The sequence below is a fragment of the Gallinula chloropus genome (genome assembly GCF_964237585.1).
Source record: "Gallinula chloropus genome assembly, chromosome: 2".
Classification (NCBI taxonomy): Eukaryota; Metazoa; Chordata; class Aves; order Gruiformes; family Rallidae; genus Gallinula; species Gallinula chloropus.
In genome coordinates, this window is record NC_140086.1 from 154,727,899 (window position 1) to 154,747,903 (window position 20,005).

The 20,005-nt window shown below is 39.2% G+C and overlaps 1 protein-coding gene across 1 annotated transcript in view; it reads right to left on the bottom strand.

Annotated features, from left to right (window-relative positions):
• RBM33 (RNA binding motif protein 33) overlaps positions 1-20,005 on the bottom strand; it is a gene marked incomplete at both ends in the record, with an annotated part of 96,529 nt that overhangs the window by 50,441 nt on the left and 26,083 nt on the right. The window contains 4 exons of the mRNA XM_084279730.1: positions 4,227-4,285; positions 9,092-9,413; positions 11,183-11,391; positions 18,700-18,871. Of these exons, the coding sequence (XP_084135856.1) occupies positions 4,227-4,285; positions 9,092-9,413; positions 11,183-11,391; positions 18,700-18,871 (762 nt within the window). The remainder of the gene's footprint in view (positions 1-4,226; positions 4,286-9,091; positions 9,414-11,182; positions 11,392-18,699; positions 18,872-20,005) is intronic.

The following is a 20,005-nucleotide window of genomic DNA, read 5'->3' on the forward strand; positions in this document are numbered from 1 at the left end:
CACATCTGTGGGATGGCCACCAGCCCAGCTTGCACCACACCCACAGTGTCACATTAAGGACAGTGGCTGAATCGGAATTTATACCTATTTCCTGAAAATTCTCCTGGCATAAGGTATAAAGCTGCCTTAACAGACTCTGCTCTCTGCAGAGGCTTCACAGAAGGATCCAGGGCAGAGGCAGAGGGGGAATGGCCTCAGATCCGAATGACTCCACTTCTGCCTTGAGCAGTGTGAGGCATCCCTGACTTCCTCCTCTCTCCAAATGCTCCACTCCAGTCCCAAATTTTGAAGCTAGGCACCTCTCGCAATTTCTGGCTGAAGAATGCTGACAGTGACAACACTTTTCCTCTGCAAAGCTCCATTTTGAAGTAGGCATAACAACTCTCTTTCCTTTTCCACACCTCCTTAAGAAGTTGCACACCGGAGTATTATTTAACTTAACACTGAAGTACATGTTTGAAGCAAGAGGTCTTTATACATTTTTCTTCAGGCAAACACTGAAATATTTCAGACACAGAATATGTTGGTGAACTCAAGTAAGTGATTAAAAGATCTGGACCATCAACTTAGCTCCTAGATCCCTATTAAGTAGTCAGTCAGTAACAACACACAATGTCTACAAACACCTCTTCAATTATATATTCATTTTCTTCTTCCCTTGTTTCACCCCATCGTTCTTTGAAGACAATGGTTGAAAGAGAAATTAGCCAAGACAAACACCAGAGGGAAGAAACCACAATGGTCCCTCTTTTGTGTAACGAGAAAAGTCACAGGCTCCGTATCTGCACTGGGGCATCCTCAAGAATTAATAATTTGGCCAGAAAACATGTGAGAAATTCAGGCAATCCATACAACTAGTCTAGGAATAGTTTTCTGTCACCTTCCTTTAACCAGATCAGTCCCCAAAGCAGACACCTGTGAAATACCAACTGTCATGCTGACACAGGTGCTCAGAAAAGGCCTCCCACCCATTTTAAAGCAAAGGCAGATGATAAAGCTCGATCTCCAGAAGGACTCTGCCAAAGAGGTTATCTAAGCTGTTCTTTGAACAGTTTAAAGAAAGCATGCAGTTGGCACTTGCACAGGTCCAGATTAATTCAAATATCTGGGAAAATACTAGGACTGGCTATGCTTAAGATAGGATTATCATCACCTACAGCCACCCAAAGAGTACTGCTCAATTTATATAAGCACAGAAACCTCCACAGAACTCTGTCCCTTAACTCCCACTTGCCATGAGTTCACACCATGTTTCTCAGCTGTAACATGCCTCAGGATCCACTGGCTTATTCAGTCCTCATCAGCTGAATATGGCCCTCAAACCCTTACAGGCTAAGAGACCTTACAGGCTAAGAGACCTAAAACATCCCCACTTGATTCAAGATTACTGTAAATGTTAAAAAAAACTCTAAGTAGGGAACATAGATTCATTCCATCATGTTATTCCACTAATACTTCCTCTCTAAACATTTCAGGTAAGCTTTAGGTAAGAAATAATTGAACATTGGGCCCTACCCTGAAATAATAAAATTCAGGTTCTAGGATAAATTCATTTAATCAGTCCCAACTCCAGGTTCAACCTTGATCAACCCAGACTTAGTACCATGTTATTTCTCCTAACTTCAAACTCACACCAATATGCTAACACACTCATTACAACTTTGTTCAACTCCTCAATTACATCCTTCTGCAGAAGGTTGTAGGAATTAACCATTACATGGTTACAAGTCCCTTCATTAGCCCTAAATTAATAACACCTGGTTTCCAATGGATTTATGGCTTGCAATTGATTAGCTCTGATTGAAGCTATTCCTGTGTTCAGAGCACACACAGGCTCTCTGTGTCGAGAGGTTTCCCTTCTAGAGAAGGTAAGAACACAATCTGCCCTTCATTTAGGGCACTGGCCCCTTTTAGGTCTCTCCTTGCAATAATTTCAGTACTTTTAATGTTTCCACCTCTGCCACAATCAAAATATACCATCCAGTTCAAAGTTAAAGGGGAAAAGAGGCTATAAAATACTTAATTCTAACCCCACAGGTTTTCAGAAATAAAACTATTAGAAAAAACACTTTAGTATTATCCTTTGATTAGGCAACTCTAAACCTGAGAAACTTCAAGTTATTACATATCCAGAGATTCTTTCTACAGCAAGGAAAAGAATAAACAGACTCTAGTCTCAAATATTTCTTTGATCCTTTTCAAATGGCTTGTCAAAGTTGTCTAGCCATTGCTGTATTGCTATAAGTCAACATTTATACATAAACAAGTGAATTTTAATGGCCCAAAAGCATTTGACATGTAACAGAGCAAAAAGGTAGCTCTGCAAGATAAAACATTCAAGTCAAAGTAAATTTGTCTTCAGCTCAAGAGCTAACATACTACATTTAATAAAACAAACAGGAGATATGTACACAGTGACACTTAATTCCTAATCCTAATATGACTGATAACCTATGCAAAATTTATAAAGTACTTCATAAGGGAAGTCCCTATTATACACGTTTTATAACTCAGCAAGTCATGGAAAGATGAAGTAACTTTCTCAGGGTCGTACAGCACGTTACTAGCTGAAGTAGGAAAAAAAGCCCACACACTCAGGGCAAGCAAATCACAGTACTGGATCCTCTTAGTTCAACTAGCCATTCTCCTCTTGATGGGAAAAGAATTGCTCTGACTTTTTGGTAGTGCGTTGCTCACATAAAAAGACAACATCCAGTCAAGTGTTTTCCTTCAGGCAAAAGCAGCAAGGGTCCTACCAGAAACATTCAATCTATTTTATTTCTTTTTAAAAACTGCTGCATACAAGAGTAGCAGGGTTTGCAGTACTTCTCAACTTGCAAAACCAAAAGTGAACAGAATTAAAATCTAATTTCACAGTCAATTTAAAAAAAATTAATTTCTAATTTTTCTACACTGGTGTAAACACACTTCAAAGATGTCAATTACAATGCCTTTACAGATGCTCCTTGTCCTCCAATTTCCTTTCCACCCCAAATTGTGCTTATTGGCAAAGCAACTTACTGTCAAAGGGAAACAAGTGCGAGAGACTTGTTTTCTTTAAAAATTTTAGAATTACTTTTAAAAGGTTAATAAAGCCTCCACAAAATAGTAAAGGCTGCTGAAGAAAGCTATTTTCCCTGAAAAATGCTGTATTTTTAATAGAAAAATCTCATTAGTGTTGATAAAATTATAGAACATGAATTTACTTAATGAAACTATGGTTTTATTGCTTAACCTTTCTATACTTCACAGAAGAAACAGCAATTTAACAACTCAGCTACTGCACAAAATACCAACATCACAATTCCTTGGCTGTATATTCCATACAAAAAATATATGTCAAAACCAACCAGGTATACACATGGCAGAAGTCACAGCAGATTCCTGAAATCCACTTCTTTCAAATACATCTGATCTCTACACAAATCTACTGTGTGGTAACACACAGATACTCACACATCTACTTCTCTCCTTCAATACTGTGCATATATTAACAGCAGATAATTATTGTGTGCAAAAGATCATACAGGGGTCTTTATTTGAAAATATTGCATGAACTGTTTTTCCTTTTACTTATTTTGATACATTGCAAACAATGTGAACTAAAAATTTAGGACAACAAAACTGAAACGATGAGAAAAGGTCTCGAAGCACACAATCTCTCTGTTCACAGAATTAAAATAAAGAGAAATTAGCCTAGTGAAGCAGCTAAGTGCCTTGTTTGTTTCACAAGTTAGAAACATCAGAGAAAGCAAGGTCACAGATGCCATTCCAATTCTTTATACAGAAAACACAAGGGCATTTAAATGCCCAAAGTGATAAAAATGATTGCTGATTTTTACAATATATATGTGTGTTACTGCTTTTTAAGCTTAGGGATTATTTCCAATAGCCTTTTATCATATCAAATAAAATAAGGATTTTATTTATACAGAAAGAGTCAAGTAATAAAATGAAGCCCATATTCCTTAAGACAAGATGCATTCACGCCTCTCCCACTGGAGAGACTGGTTCAACAATTTTACAGTTAAACAGAATTAATTCTACTCTCAAAAATCCATTGACCTTAAGCTTTTAACAAACATTTTCAACTGCAGAGTGTATTGTCAATATTTACAAATCCTTAAAATTATATTTCACTAGAACAGCTTTTATTTGCTATATTAATATTTCCTTGCAAATGTATGCTTATCCATATCAGAGAAGAAGAAACAGCTGCTACTCACGGGAAACCTCTGGGGTCCTACAGCAGGTCTTGGCTGGGCTGGAACTGGCAGCAAGGGCACTGAAACAAGAAGCACCTTTTAACACCATTTGTTTTAACTAACAGTTGTTGCTGTTATTTCCAAAAGCAGTTGCAGTAAGAAGCAATGATTAAATATCTGCTACACTTACCCTCGCATGTCACAGTTCCTACAATTCACTTTAAGCAACCATTCCCTCCCTTGCAACATGCAACAGGGCAATTAGGATTCCCCTAGTTAATTTACATAATTTAATTCCACATTTTCTAGAATCAAATTGATCCTTGTTGCAGGAAGGAAAACTAGAATACTTATTCAGCCAACGATCTCTCTTAGACAAAGCTGACAGACTCTAACAATAATTTCACGTTTCAAATAGAAGGATACATGATTAATTTGCCTTCTCAACTTCACATCCCTCAAGATTCCCTAGACATCTCCCAGTCTTGCCACCAACTTCCCTCAAGAAGCATGGGCAGTATAAATCACTGCTCTTTGGAGGGAAACATGAGGCAGGTAGTGGCAATTAACAGTAAGCAAAAACTACTTAATCTGACTGTGCAACTGTGATCACTGCGTAACTGCAACACTGCTGATCTCAGGTGGATGACTGCCATTTCATCAAGGGTACCAAGAAGAATTAGGAGACACTCTTCCTGAAAAATAACCTCCAAAATTAGGATTTCAGGAGGATTACCAGGGGCAAATCATCCATACACCTGCATTTCAAAAAAATATATTCCAAAAATATTCATTTAATATTATGGCAAAATGCCCAAATCTCCTACAGCTGGATCACCTGGGGACCAAATTTGTATTTGAACCACCAATACACATTTTCCATTTTCCAGTGCACTTTATTTCCTGAGTTGTCTAAATGGTTCAAAATACAAATGTTTCAGTATTAAAGGAAAGCCTTTAAAAAAATTAAATAAAGCACTTCAAACAGCACTGAACATGCTTGCTCATTTACTAAAAACTTGGGATAAGGTTGCTTTGCTTCTGTCTGGTTTTAGCACTTCTGAAAGTGACAGGAAAACACTTCCCACACAGGGTTAAACATCAACTCTGTAAACAACCACTGTATTACACTTCAGAGCAGGAAAGATGTCAAGAAATGCAGCTAGCTTACGGGAGAACTCAGATGCATTTCCCAACACGGGCATTTGCTGAGATGCTTCAAAAATCTCTTTTTCCTTGGTAACCGAGGCACAAGAACTAATGCATTAGTGGTTATTTTTAGTTCACATCCACGCCTGGCTTCTATCCACTTTTGTTAAGTACTTGTGGTTTAGTAGCTCAGGGACTGATGGGGTAAACTAATTGCACCAGTCTTTCAGCACCGAAGAACAGCGTGCAAATTTTATATCAGGTTACACAAGAAAATTCGTTGAATAATTCTCCTCTTGGCTTCTAATGAACATCTGTCGATATCGAACAGCCACAGCCACCTGGAAAAAATTGACAGGGTGCTCCTGACAGACTGAGGACTAAAATAGCTCAGGTATCACGGGTCAGAGAGGCACTGAGAAAAATCGCGTAAGGTGGGAAATGGAGAGAAATGTCAACTGAACAGGGCACTCGCTTCTATTTCAGTATCCTGCCTCTGGCAGTAATGTATAGAGAGATATATATATATTAAGCAAACCCATTTAATACTCAAAGATAGTAGTTCAAACTCTGTGCCCTTTCAATCTTTGGGCACTTGCTGAAGCAGCAAAGAAGTCTCAAGTAAGCATTCATTTTCCTGATGTCCAGTCATCCATGGGTATGAAAGTATGTTTCAAACATAATACACAGTAAGTTATTATACACTATTTTAAGAAGGTTAAATTGCTTTTGGCTGTAATTCCAATGCTATACCTGAAAAGATGGAGAAGCAATTCCCATATTTATTATTTAGGAATATTATAACACAATTTTTCCCAAGACACCGAACAGTTTTTGAAAAGTAAATAGCATACTAATCTACCAAGTGGCCATAAACTACTCACCACTTCACTTTTGGCAGCACCACAGTATCCCTGAAATAGTTATTTGTGGTATAAACTATGTACAGTCCTCCAATATTTGTAAACTGATTACACTCAAGTTGGACATGCATTCGGCCAATAATTCCTACTTGCAACTCAAAATTAATTTACAGAATAGGACATAAAGAAGAGAGAAAACTATGAAAATGAAATTAAAAGACATTGGGTTCAAATGCCACAAAAGACACAGCTGAACGGAACAGCCCCTGCAGCAGGTTTGCACAGAGGCTCACAAAGGACTGACCCCTCCCTGGCAGTGTTCAAGGCCAGGCTGGATGGGCCTTGGGGCACCTTGGGCTAGCAGAGTGCCCCTGCCCATGGCAGGAGAGCAGAACTAGATGGGCTTTGAGGTCCTTCCACTTCTCACAGAATCACAGAAGGGAATTGAGCTATTTTTTGGAACCAAGATTCAATGCTGGGCAGGGAGATGGTGGCCACTGTAATAGAACTGTCTTTCAGATACCAAAGGAATAAGCCAATGACAGGATTTTTCCAGAGTGCTTCAACTTATTTCCAGGTAGCTGGCCACTAGAGCTCTTATACATGTCATTTCATTCACATGTAAATTTTAAAACACAGATTTGAGTCTATTCTAGAAAATATAGATATACTCGACGCATTTCGACTAGCTAAACAAAAAATATGTTGAGAAACTATATTTCAGTGATTTGCAGTTAGAAAAAGTGTCCCTGGTGCTGACAATTAGAAGTATGTGAGCTTAATCCTGCCATAAAATTAGAGAGGGGAAAAAACGCCAGTCTACACTAAAACATGACAGCACACCATTACAATTACCAGAACCTAAGTGTGCATATCATGCACTCCCAGACATGGCATTTTTAGCTTCCAGGCATCACATTTTCAACAACAGAATCCCAATAAACTTTGCACTTATCTGACTGTATTCTCAAACATGCAAAAAATCTCATGCATCTGGAAACACACTCAGCCAAAAAGGGGCAGGACATCAAGAACATGAAGTCAACTACAAGGCTCTCCTTACTGAGGCCTCAAGCAGACAGATTAAACCGAAGACACATTTTAAGACGAAGTTCAGAAGAGCTCTCCCTCCTCTGGAACTTCTGTCTACTGTTTGCCTGCAGCAACTGTTTAAAAATTCATCTTAATATGTAAATGCCATTAAATATTTTAGAATTACGTTCATCTTCCCTGAAGAAGACTGAGTTCCTACACATTTTCCTTAGGTGTGCAAATGTGTATTTTCATATAACATAACTGCACTGATGAAGACTAAGACAGAGATGGTCACTACTCTCAGCCACAGAAGAGTCAGCTTCCCATACACATTATCTAAACAAGACGACTGAAATTCTACAGTGATGTAAAAGACTGCATTTAATAGTACATCACACACCTATTGCTAGAAACTATCATTAGCTTTGCTGAGCATTCCTTCAGTAAAATGGACAGCACAAAGGTATTTCATATGAGCTAGTTGCCACCAATACACGCAGCAAAGATCTTCCTCACTGCAATAAAGGTCTTACAGACTAGAACACCCACAGTGCCACAGATCTGGCAGTAAGGCTAAGACAAGCCTGAAGCCACTTGATAATGCAAGGAAAAAAACCCAAATCCTCAGAAAAAAAGAAGTTACACTGGTATACTTCCAACATTAGGCAAAAGTCCTCAGTAAGCACTGCTGGCACTAGGAGGAAACTTGTTCACCTAGATGTAGAAGATGTGTTGACTGTCTTATGAGGAGAGAGGCATCCAGAATAGACTAAAACCAATTTTTGCTTTTCACAACAATAACAGTTGCTTCAGAAATGTTAGGAAAATGCCCAGAAGGCATACATCCAAGAATAAAGGACCTTTTGGATTGCTTCCAGATAATTTGTCCTGATGCATAATTTGGTAGGAAGCACTGATTTTATTAGACAGGAAAAAGCAAAATAGTCTTTATACAGCAGTTACTACAAAGCCATCTGTGAGAAACTTAACAGGTCTCTATCAGCTGGCAATATCCGATCCCTGCCAAATTCCTACCTTTCAGTAGTCAAATAAATGAAGCAAAGATAGCACTGGCTTGGATTTCTGCTGATTTGAAGGGAGAAAATACAGAAAGCCTAACAGTGAATACATATAAATATATACATATTTCTTTAATTTGTCTAGTTCCAACAGAATCACAAATCAGAGCTGTATTTTTTTTAATCCTCTTAGGGATTTAACACTTTCCAAATGAGCAGTAACGCTAACTGAGAGCCACCCTTAAAAGTGCAGCCTAAAGAATGCTTTTGTTAAGTTACAGAAAAAGTGTACTTGCAGGCTGTGATCAAACAATCATAAAGTGGCACTGAAAGGAGAACTGAAGGTATGTATCTTGTCAAGTAAGGGGAGCAGCTGGTACCTTTCAGAGAATAATTACAGGGTAAGGACTGCCTCAGTATACTCTCTGAAATAGCTGGGTGGTCATTCTCTGAATGGCTGGCTGAGGCTGGAATGATGTGGGAAATTACAATAAACTGCAGTACTTACCTAATTTTGAAAACTGATATTTGCTACTTTTAAAAAACACATTCTCTTTTCAGTTTCCATTTTACTGCTTTTTGCAAGCTTTACAGTAGAGTTACAAAGATGACAAAGCAGCTGAAACAGCTTTGCTATTTCAGCTGGCCACAGTCCAACAACATTATGTCTTACTTTAGGCAAAACATTTGTTTCGAGTTTAAGGAAGAAAATATCAGCCTGAAGCATATCTCCATGAAGCGATAAACAAACTGTGGCATCCCTGGCAAAGAGTAAGATGAGTCACGCTCGCATGACTGGGAAGGTGTTCAGAAAGCTCACCTTGTACAGGCGTCACTACTGTCCCCTTGAAATGCGGATTTATGTGTATGTTCTTCGGTTGTTGAGGTGTCACTGGAGGTGGAGTCATCATTATTCTAGGCGTTTCTATCTGAGGGGGCATATGTAGCCCTGGAGGAGGAGAAGAATGATGCTGATGCTGTAAAGGAAGCAGAGATTGTAACTGTTGCTGCTGCTGCTGTTGTTGCTGCTGTTGCTGCTGCTGTTGTTGTTGTTGCTGCTGTTGCTGCTGCTGTTGGTGTTGCTGCTGGAACAGACTCCTAACAGGTTGCTGGTGTGTTGGAATTAACCTCTGTGAATGAGTCTAAAGTCAGACAAAAAAATAAAGTCAATAGGCTTTAAAATTAAAATAAACATAAAAAAGCACAAAACTAAGACACATTTGGAGAACAATTTAAGCCAAAAAACTCATAAAATTGAACATAAAATCTGCTTTTCCATATCATCAACTAGAACTGTTAAGGACCATCAGCACAGGAAAGCAAAGGAACAATCCAAGACAGTCACGTGAAGGAAAGGATGGCAAAGCAGCACAGAGGGAATGCAGACATTCATTCACTTATTTTTAACAGTGAAACTGTCTAGTTTCATGTGTAGGGCTCTGCATATGTCACTGGAAACCATCATCTGCATATGTGTGCAATGATCACTAGACATCTGAATCCCAGTATCAAAACAAACCCACTATGTTTTGTCTCACATATAAAGAGCTTCTCTGAAAACAACCCATACCTGACTAGCAACAGAAATCAAAATATTAAGCTACACTCCTAAGATAATCAGAGCAGCCCATCTATTCATACTGCTTGAAGAAAAAACTACTTCATACCTATTGTAACATAGAAGAAAGCGTCCTGCTGCTCAACACTTTAGAAGTCATTTGGCTAAAACCAGTTTTAATTAAAAAAAAAAACAACAAAAAAAAAACCCAAAAAACAAAACCCACATTTCTCTTCAGACATTCGCCTGCTTCTGGAATTCACTGATACTAGACATCAGTCCTAGCCCAGTAACTTCCAAACAGTAGTACAAGAGCAGTCCCTAACAGGCAACCTTTAGTAACAAGGACGTGACATGTCATATTTTTCAGCAGCCATATACATAAAGCAAAGCAGCTACATGTGCACAGAATATTGTAATGACCACAATATATTTACAACATTTAAGATCAAAATAACTAGCAAAGACTGCAGCAATACAGGGAAAAATATATATTATTCCACCTTCACTGTTTTAAAAGCACGAAATATTCTACTGCAGGGCTGGCTCTCAACCGCTGAGATATCCACCGACTCCTGCTAGTGCTCAGCACCTAGAGTCACTGCTGTTGGTAAAAAGCCCCTTTGTTTAATACAGATGACCTTGTCCTGCAAAGACATACACAGGCTTTGTTCTACAGTCTCAGCTTCCAGAACACTTCATGAGTTAAGAAAAATAAATGTGGGCTTAGTCTTGATCACACACTTGCTGGTTTGTTGTTTTGCCTTTTTTTTTAAAAAAAAAAAAAAAGTAATTTGTGATACAATAACAGAAGAGAAAAAAAAAGGCAACAAAGCTAAATTTCACCTGAAATCTCAGATTACTAGTTTAGTGGCGATTACCTTTCTAGTGTTTTAATTGTCTCCATAGTAGCATGGCAGGTACACAAATAGATTTTTTTTTAAGTAACAACAAACCATTAGTTTTTTTAAAAAATCAAATTAAGAAAATACACTGAATTACTATTAATGATGCAGGACTCAACATGCTTCCATGTTGCATGCAGAGGACTTCTCAGAGGGACTTTTTCCTCCCTATGCAAACCAGTAGGTAAGCCTGACTGCATTGCGTGAATTGAAATTTGTTTTTCATTCAGAGGCCTAAAGATTCCTCAGGTTGAGGTCGGTAACAGGACTATGCACATACTTTCACAATCACCACATTGTTAAGCAAGATGGGCTTTGCGCAATGCCCTGCAAGATCAAAAAGCCTATGTTGGAATATATTCCACCTTTGTAGAGATTCACAGTTTAGAATGCATTTTGCTGTAATTTCCTCAAAGTATGTTCAAAGAATACTAAGGATTACAGGTACCATTGTCGATGGCTGGTTTGGCAGCAGTGCAGACCTGTGATCCTTCATTCTTCCCCTATCGTTATTGTCTCGCCTTTGTTCTCCCATTCCGTGGCACATAACTGAGCCTCCTCTTCGGCCCCCTCTCCTTGAGCCATAACGTCCCTGTTTGAGCTGTCTTTCCCTCTCTTCAAATTCAAGTAATGCTGCTTTGGCTTCTGCAGAAAGTTCTGTTAAGAAAATGTGGAGGGGGAAAAAAAATTAGCTTCGTGCTGAAAAGATGAAAAACATCATTTAAAGAACAGTCACTAGAACGACAGAAACATCCCATAACTAATATAAAATTTGCAGGCACTTTGATGTCCTTTAGGTGGCATGTTAACATTTCATTAAAGACATCTTTAAAAGGAAAAGGCACACAGATACTTGTGTCTGTTGCACAGGCAAAAAGCAGCAGGTACACGAAACAAACATGAACAAAAAGGTTTGGTTTATTATGTTATTGAAGTTAGCCTTATGGAGACTGTGGATTCTCTCATGCTGTGTTATCTTAAGCAACATCTCACTTATCTGCAGAGATGTCAGGCAGTGTAATGAAACCCCCAGTGAACTTCACAGTAAAGCAGATCATATATATGATTTTTTCCATGTAAACAAGTTTTACCCCCTACACTCTCTTGCATATCAGTCCATTCCAAAGGAGGACCTTCTGGTCACTAAAGTGTTTGTCCAGCATGGAACTATTTAATATTTATTCTAGTGTATGTGGTTTAAGTACCAGCTGTACTTTACATACAATAATTACACCTAAGAGAGCATACTTGAAAATGTGTTACTCAAGTCAAATACACAGACACTGATAACACCCACCCAGTTTACATAGCAACTAAACACCAGAGAACAGATGGTACTCAACGAAGAGTGCCAAATTTGCTTAAAAATCTGGGACAATGCTGGTAACAGAGAAGCTCGTGTAGGAACAGGCCCAGGTAATCCAATCACTTGGAAATACAGAGAAAAGTCTACAACAACCTCCAGAGAACACACTGTGACAGTATGAGCAGTGCCTTCCAACAGGTTTCAGTTGCTTAAAGGGATAAAACTTTAAACCAAATGTGCAGCTGAGAATCTTGCCATGTGCCAGTCAGATCCCTTGGTACCTCTAGAAGTGACTTCTGCCCCTAACAGGGCACAGGAAGCACACTCCTGACAAACAAAAGCATATTTCAAGTTTATGTAAATGGCAATTAGTGCAAGAATTGCATTTTTCCATTTAAAAAGTCTGCTCTTAAAGGAGACTGGACACAGAGACTGCTTTTCAGGACTAAGTGATTTTACCTGTTAATATTATATACACATGGTGGCTATAATATCTGAAGATCAGAACAAAATAGTTTGCACCTGGCAGCTGAGACCCTGCTACATCTCCACATCACTTCATAACCTCCATCATGAATAGATAACTAAAGCAATTAAAAGACTTCATTTCTTGCAAGTCTAATAGCAGAAGCTACTTAAACCACCATCTTAAACATCTTCATAAGTAATCTCAATTAGTCTTTGAAGTTGAGGATCGACATAAGGGCAGAAAAGGGTGAGCGCCGTGTATTCCCACTGCAGCAGTTGCACTTACTGGGCTACAGGAAAGCACCTGCACAACTGCAAAGACCATAAATTTGCATGTCCCAGGTTTCAGAGGTACTCAGCACCTCCAGAAAGGTGTGTGGGGTGTGCGTGTCATTTTTAAAAGAAATTGCTGTCTTCAGAACACAGAAAATATGACAAAATCCAGGATCTGTTGTATAGTTTCCTATTCTGTTTTTTGCATGACGGTGATGAGACAAGTTTCTCTACCTCCTTTTCTCCCTCCTCTCTGACACCGCAATTACGTGGCATAAGGCCTAAATTTACAGCCACACTAGATATTCTTATGAAATCCTACCTTTGCCCCAGCACCTGCCTCATGAGACTGACAGGGTCCAAGACAATCAGGCTTCATCAAGAAAACCTCACTGCATGCTTAGAAAGGAATCACACTCCCTCAAGTCTTAGTATGGTATTAAGTGTGCACAGTATGCATTTCTGCAGAAAATTAAGACAAATCAACTCTTGTCTGCAGCAATCAAAAGCATTAGATATGACTAAACAAACCACCTTATCCATGCTTAGCTGTCAGGGATGTAAAAAGCTGGTTTCAGATGAAAACCAGAGCTCTGATGTCAAGCCGCCTTCCTGTTCACAGCTGCAGCACGTTCAGTTTCTTCACAGGCTTGCAAGTGCGGACCAGCTAACATGGGCTTTTAGCTGGCATGCAGGAAAGACAGACCACTAACTCCCATATACTCATGTGAAGAAATGGTGTTGTCAGATTGTAAAGCCAAGCTCTCCTCCCTCTAATCAAAGAGAGCCCAAATCCTGGAGGGCATCCTGGGTACACTCCTAGTTGGAAAGATTTTGTGGGGAGTTGGACAGGCAGGGAAATTTTTCTGCCATCCTCCACATGCAACCCTGAATTCAGGAAGGTAACTTGGAAAGCAGAATTCAGTCACTGCAACAAGTACCTACCACTGATATTCATTCAAGATAAGAAGCTATTTCCTATTAAAACAGACCAGAAGTCAATAGAACTAGGCTTCCTACAAGGCAAGATCTTGTCTGAGTCCCTCAGCATCTTCAGCACGTATTGAAGGGCACTGAGTAGAAACAACTTTATAAGAACGAATAGGCTGCTCAAAACAAAATTACTTCAGAGGGCTCTGCTGATTAAGCTTGGGAAGGGTTGATAGCATCCAGGCCAAAGTCAGTCCTGACAATCTTTGATATGCAGGTTATTTTCACTCTCTCTAAAACAAAAACCAAGGAATTGCTTTCCTACTCACTGTACACAGAAGTCCTCAAACTTTAGAGACCGTGTCCTTAAAGGCACAGTCTGCATATTCAGTTTTTCAAACTGAAAAATGAAACTGTGTGTAACACCAACCTTAGAACAAATACCCTAACCGATACAAGAACCCCCACATCGGCACTTCAGAAAGCATCATTACATTCATACCACATCTATGGCCACAGAAGTACAATATAAACATTTGATTTAAAATTAAGAATGTAAGTAAGATTAGACTAAACAAACATATTTCATACAACATGCCACTGAAGGCAATGGTGTCCTACTTGTGCAGAACTTTGCTCACACACGTAACTGCAGGTTCAGAGCCTCAGAGACAGGGAACTAAACTCAAATACTTCAAGTGCTCTACACTTCTATCAGTCATCACGTAGCAAAATATAGTCAGCTCGAGTATTAGGTTCATTGAACTTGAGAGCATCGTGCCACACAGATGAAGGAGAAATAGCACAGAAGGTGGTTTTGCAGGGAGGGGAGCAAGGGAAGTATTTCCTCCCTTCTCTGAAAGCTGAATCAGGCTGCTAACTGGAAAAGAGGTGATGAGCAGCTGAAGTGATCATCTTTCCCTCCCATGACTCCTACAAGGCACAAACAGGTATTCACATACCCACTGCTTCTCCACTGCTTCTGTGTGTTGTGACCAAAGCACCCTGAGCCAGACTGGATGCTGCCATGCCTCAGACAATGTGCACAGGCTGCTGCAGCACACACCCACTGGCTCCTGCCTTACACCACCCCTGAGCACAGGCCTCTGCAGCTCCTGAGAGCACCAGCACTTCAAATCCCCAGGTCTGAGAAGCCCAGAATCCCTATTATTTACAACATAAGTCACATTCCAGAACAGCTATAAAAAATATACATATGCATTTACATACATATGCACTCTAAACTGCGAGAGCAAATGTTATCCTTTGGTCTAACTTCTCCCCATCATCCAGACTTGAACCTGGCAACACTACATGCTTCCACACATACTGCAACAGGACAACAGGGAAACAGGTACCTAAATCCAGAACATAATGACAAGTCCAGCTCTGGGAAGACTTCAACCACATGCACTGAAAGAAGGTGACAAACTAGAAATCTCGCTCAAAATCAACTGCATAGTTGTCTTACAACACCCCTCCTCTGAACTTCTGAAACCCACTACTTAGATTATCTTGGATAATGAAACGTTTAGGAATGATCTCAGCTACGTTCATAGCAATACTCCATATTTTTACATATTTTTATCACCACGCTCTCATCTTGAAGGTACAGTTCTCACACACACAGTTAATGCAGTGAATCAGCAATTATTTTTCTAGTGTCTCTAAGTGTCAAGATTAATTTCACTATCGCTGGTAATAAAATGGTTTCAAATGACATCTTTAATCAGCAAGTAAGAATGCACTCATCCAATAGAGACAAGCTGTCACAAAAGGTCACCAAAATGTGACAGGATGGAAATTACGTTTGTAACTTCAACTGAAATGTTAATTCCTTTTTAAGTATTTCCTCAACTATGTTCAGATTTTAAAGTAAGGAGATGTAGCTCTGCAATGAAATTTCTTTTTTAAACCAGTAGCATCTGTAAAAAGTTGCTCTATCATCTCAAAAACAAGCAGATATTTATATGCAAACAAGTATTTTTTGCTGTTTAACTTTCCACCATATGGTCAATCATTGGGTCTCTATCAAAAAATTAACATGAAAAATTAGTATGAACAAAAAGCGCTTCTCATCAAGATTGTACTTTTAGTTTAGTTTAAAAAAAAAACCTCCTTAGTTTGTAGATAAATCCACATTTGCATCACATTTTCTTTGTATCTCAAAGCTACATCCCAAATTACTTAGAATTACACTTTTAAATTAATCTAATTCAAACCACTGATCCTTTAACAGTCAAGCTCCCCATGTTTTCTCCTCATTGGCTGGTTTTGTCTTTACATTAAACTATAGACGAATGAAAACAGATGCAACTGTCATTTAGCTTGCAATTACATGCAGAGATTTAACTATCCCCATACACTCCTGCTTTAAAATAGCCTGGTTTATAATGCCACCAGCACCTTCTGTATCACTAAGATCAGATCTGTATGTGGTATGTAAAATACGGTCTTAGGATTGAAAACACATTTGAAATGCATCTCAGCTAAAATATTCCTTGCCTGTACAGACTGCACTGTGCCTCTAGAGTGTTCCCTTCAGATTTATTCTAATCAAAACCAATCCCTGATCATTAAACCAACGCTAAATAAAGGCCCCTAATACACCCTCTGCCCGAAGTTGCAAGTACAAAGAGCTATTTGCTAAACACGACCAAAAGATGAGAAGAGAGCTTGATTCAAAATATTGTGCTGACACTTCTCTGGCCGCACAACATGGCCTACATGAATTCCACTGTGAACAGCTGGTTCAGCCTCTACAGCCAACTCCTCACTGCTCACAAACAAGTCCTCTTAGGCCATAATGTTTGTGTGATGGAAATAAGGCTTCTCAATTTCTGCAGGCACAGCGAAAGCCCAAATTTCTTGCAACTGACTTAAAATATTAACAGGCTACGCAACTCAAGAGAGAAGTCCTTAAAACTGATGTCCTTTGCAAAGCAAGGTTTTTAAGCTAAAGAGAAATTTCATCAGGACAGCTTCTGGCAATCTAGGTACATGCTCTGGGAATGTAATTCTAAAATGCCCTGTTGTACCAAAGACACTGACTTGTCTGGAAGGAAAGCAGAAAGACCCAGTTTCCCAGCTCACACTGCATGGTATCCATCTTAACAGCAATCCCATGTGAAGAATCCATCCTTACAGCCTAGGAAAATTTGAAGTATCATCAAAACATACATCTTCACCCAGTGGTATCTGACAATTAGCCAACAGTATCTGACAATTTGTCTTCATTACCAGCTCACCTCTCTTGAATATCTTGACTCTTCTAAAGATCAGGATGTTTTCACCACGGTTTGAATTGATATTTTGGTATCAGAACTATGAGAATGGTACACCTTTCTGAAAGCAAAAATTTTGTGAGCCCCTCTCCCTAATGCCACCTTTTAAGTTTGACTTATTGTTATTACCACCACAAGCCCAACATGAAGAGAAACTCATGGCAGATGAGAAACTTAATATGACCCAGCAGTGTGCTCTTGCAGCTTGGAAGGTCAATGGTGTCCTGGGCTCCATCAGAAAAGGGGTGACCAGCAGGGACAGGGAGGGGATTGTCCCTCTCTACTCTGCCCTTGTGAGGCCCCAGATGGAGTCCTGTGTCCAGAGCTGGGGTCCCCAATACAAGAAAGATGTAGAAGCGTTGGAGAGTGTTCAGAGGAAGCCATGAAGATTATCAAAGGGCTGGAACACCTCGCCTATGAAGAGAGGTTGAGAGAGCTGGGCTTGTTCAGCCTAGAGAAGAGAAGGCTGCGGGAAGACCTCATTGCAGCCTTCCAGTACCTGAAGGGAGCAGAGAAACATGAAGGGAAATAACTTTTTAGAAGGGTAGACACTGGCAGGACAATGGGGAATGGATTGAAGCTAAAGGAGGGAAAGTTTAGATTAGATATTAGGTGGGAGTTCTTTACAGAGAGAGTGGTGAGGTGCTGGAACAGGCTGCCCAGAGAGGTGGTGGATGCCCCATCCCTGGGGGTGTTCAAAGCCAGGTTGGATGGAGCCCTGGGCAACCTTGTCTAGATCATGCCTGGAGATTGGTGGCCCTGCCTGTGGCAGGGGGGTTGAAACTCTGTGATCCTTGGGGTCCCTTCCAACCCAGACCATTCTATGATTCTATGAAGAGGCACCAGTTATCCCCAGTGGGACAGGTACAACACAACAGTATCAGATACCCAAGTACCCATGGCACCTGAGGGCTCTTGAAGTTAACTCTGAAAACCAGAAAATATGATTTTATTTCAAGATTAAAACAGAGAGGCTGTGGGTATATTGCAAATCAACTGCTTCTTCTGAACTAGCAGTGGCAAATTCCTTAACTACATGAAACAGTGGACACTTGTGTTAGGCTACTCAAACAGGAAGTTAATACACCCTTTTAGACACTGTCTAAAGAATCATGGTGCTCTAAGAGATCACAATTATTCCACATTAGAAAATCTGAACCCAGAAAATAAGAATTTTCATCTTTTTCTAACACACTCCCCAGCAAACTACAATTTCTCTAGACCAATCCAACAGTAAGAGCACAACAGGTTCACAGCACATTTATGTTCCTAGGGGAAAAGAGCAAACATGCAGGCATTTCAGAACAGAACACAAGTAACAAGATTTGTGTTATCAATTGAAAATCTTCCAAGGATAGAAGTTCAAAGGAATTCCTTGAAATGTATTCCACCACAACACGTAGTGAAACACAGATCAGATTGCTGCTGCTTGAAAACAGGAAAGCCTTTAAGGACATCACAAAAATCTCAATGAACAAATGTGCTGGTTCTCAAAACATGATATGCTTAAACATTATTCCCAAGGAGACAGACACTACACAGACTACATATGACTTTGGACAACTGGGACGTAGGCCAGTCTAGGTTAGAAGGCAACTGTAGTATCTTTTGACATTAAACTGTTTTCTAGAAGTTTTGGCATGCCTGTGTTTCACTTTCATTTACTATAGCTCTTAAAAATGGGCTACTGCCATAAAACCTCACCCAAAGTTTCTGGAATGTTTCTCCTTTCTCTTGTCACATCCGAGAGCCTAATTATTGTTCCTTCTTTCCGCTCAGTTTTGAAACGTAATCGTCCAGACTCTTCGTCATCATCCTCCTCTTCATCAGATTCTTCTTTTGTTTCTTCTTGAAGTTCCAGAGATTCAATAGCTGCCTGAATCACAAAATAGAGGACATGCAAACTGAAATCTACTTTCTTCTGATCAGTGAGTGCAAAGAGATAAAGCTTTCTTTAAAGGTCCCTTTCTGCAAATGTTGCTGGCATTACATGTTATTACATGTAATAACATTACATGTTATTTCCATAAATAACTCTGCACACTTTTAAGAGCTTGGTGTGAGGTTTTTTTTAATATAAAGGCATGAATTAATAATAAACTATATAGCAAAATTATTGAGAAAACCCATTTTGCTGCAATATTTAAGAGAATATGGAAACCTCAGTTAGAACCACCATCTGATTAGTAGCTGCTTTTGCACATGTAGTGATAATTTACCACTGAATTGGCTGAGATGAATCTGGTAGTATGTCAGGCTTCCAAGTAAAACAAACATTACATTTTTTCCCCCCATGTTTGTTAGCAACTGCCAGTAGCATGATTTTTTATAAAACTAACAATAAAAAAATGAGACAACCTTACATCTCAGCTTTATTCCTATTCCTTAAATATTTCCCAATTTCAATTCAGCAACTGATAAAGAGAATGGAAAACAGGATTGGAAAAAATGTCAATATATTAAAACTGTATCTAGGAATGTTACTCCCTTGTCCTTGTTTACTTTCCCATTCTTTCTCTAAAAGAGAACATTTATTTAGCTAAGGCAATGGCCCAAATGAAAACGCTGGATCACCCTCCTTCAAATTAAAAAAAAAAAAATCAATTTCATTTTCCTATGCTGACATGATAAAGTTGATGTTCAGAGCATTACAGAAGTTATATTTTATTTCTAGAGTTGAGAATTAGAATTGTTCTAATATAGTAAGATTTCCCATGAACTATCTGGTTACTGTGTATTTGGTTATTTTTTGTACAACCCTACTTGCTCATTTCTTAGAGCCTGCACATGCATTTCAATTTTTGGCAAAGCTACTGAGTACATCAAAACTTTTAGATGATTGAGGACAGTTAAAAGGTTAGTGAAATAACATAGTTTAATCTTCTAATTAACTATATTGGTGTAGTGATTTATATGAAAAAGGCACAGCAAGTAGTATCTGTCCACCTGGTAGAAATCACAAAACAAGATAAAGAACTAGTGGTTGAATCGTGTAAGAGATGACAAAGTT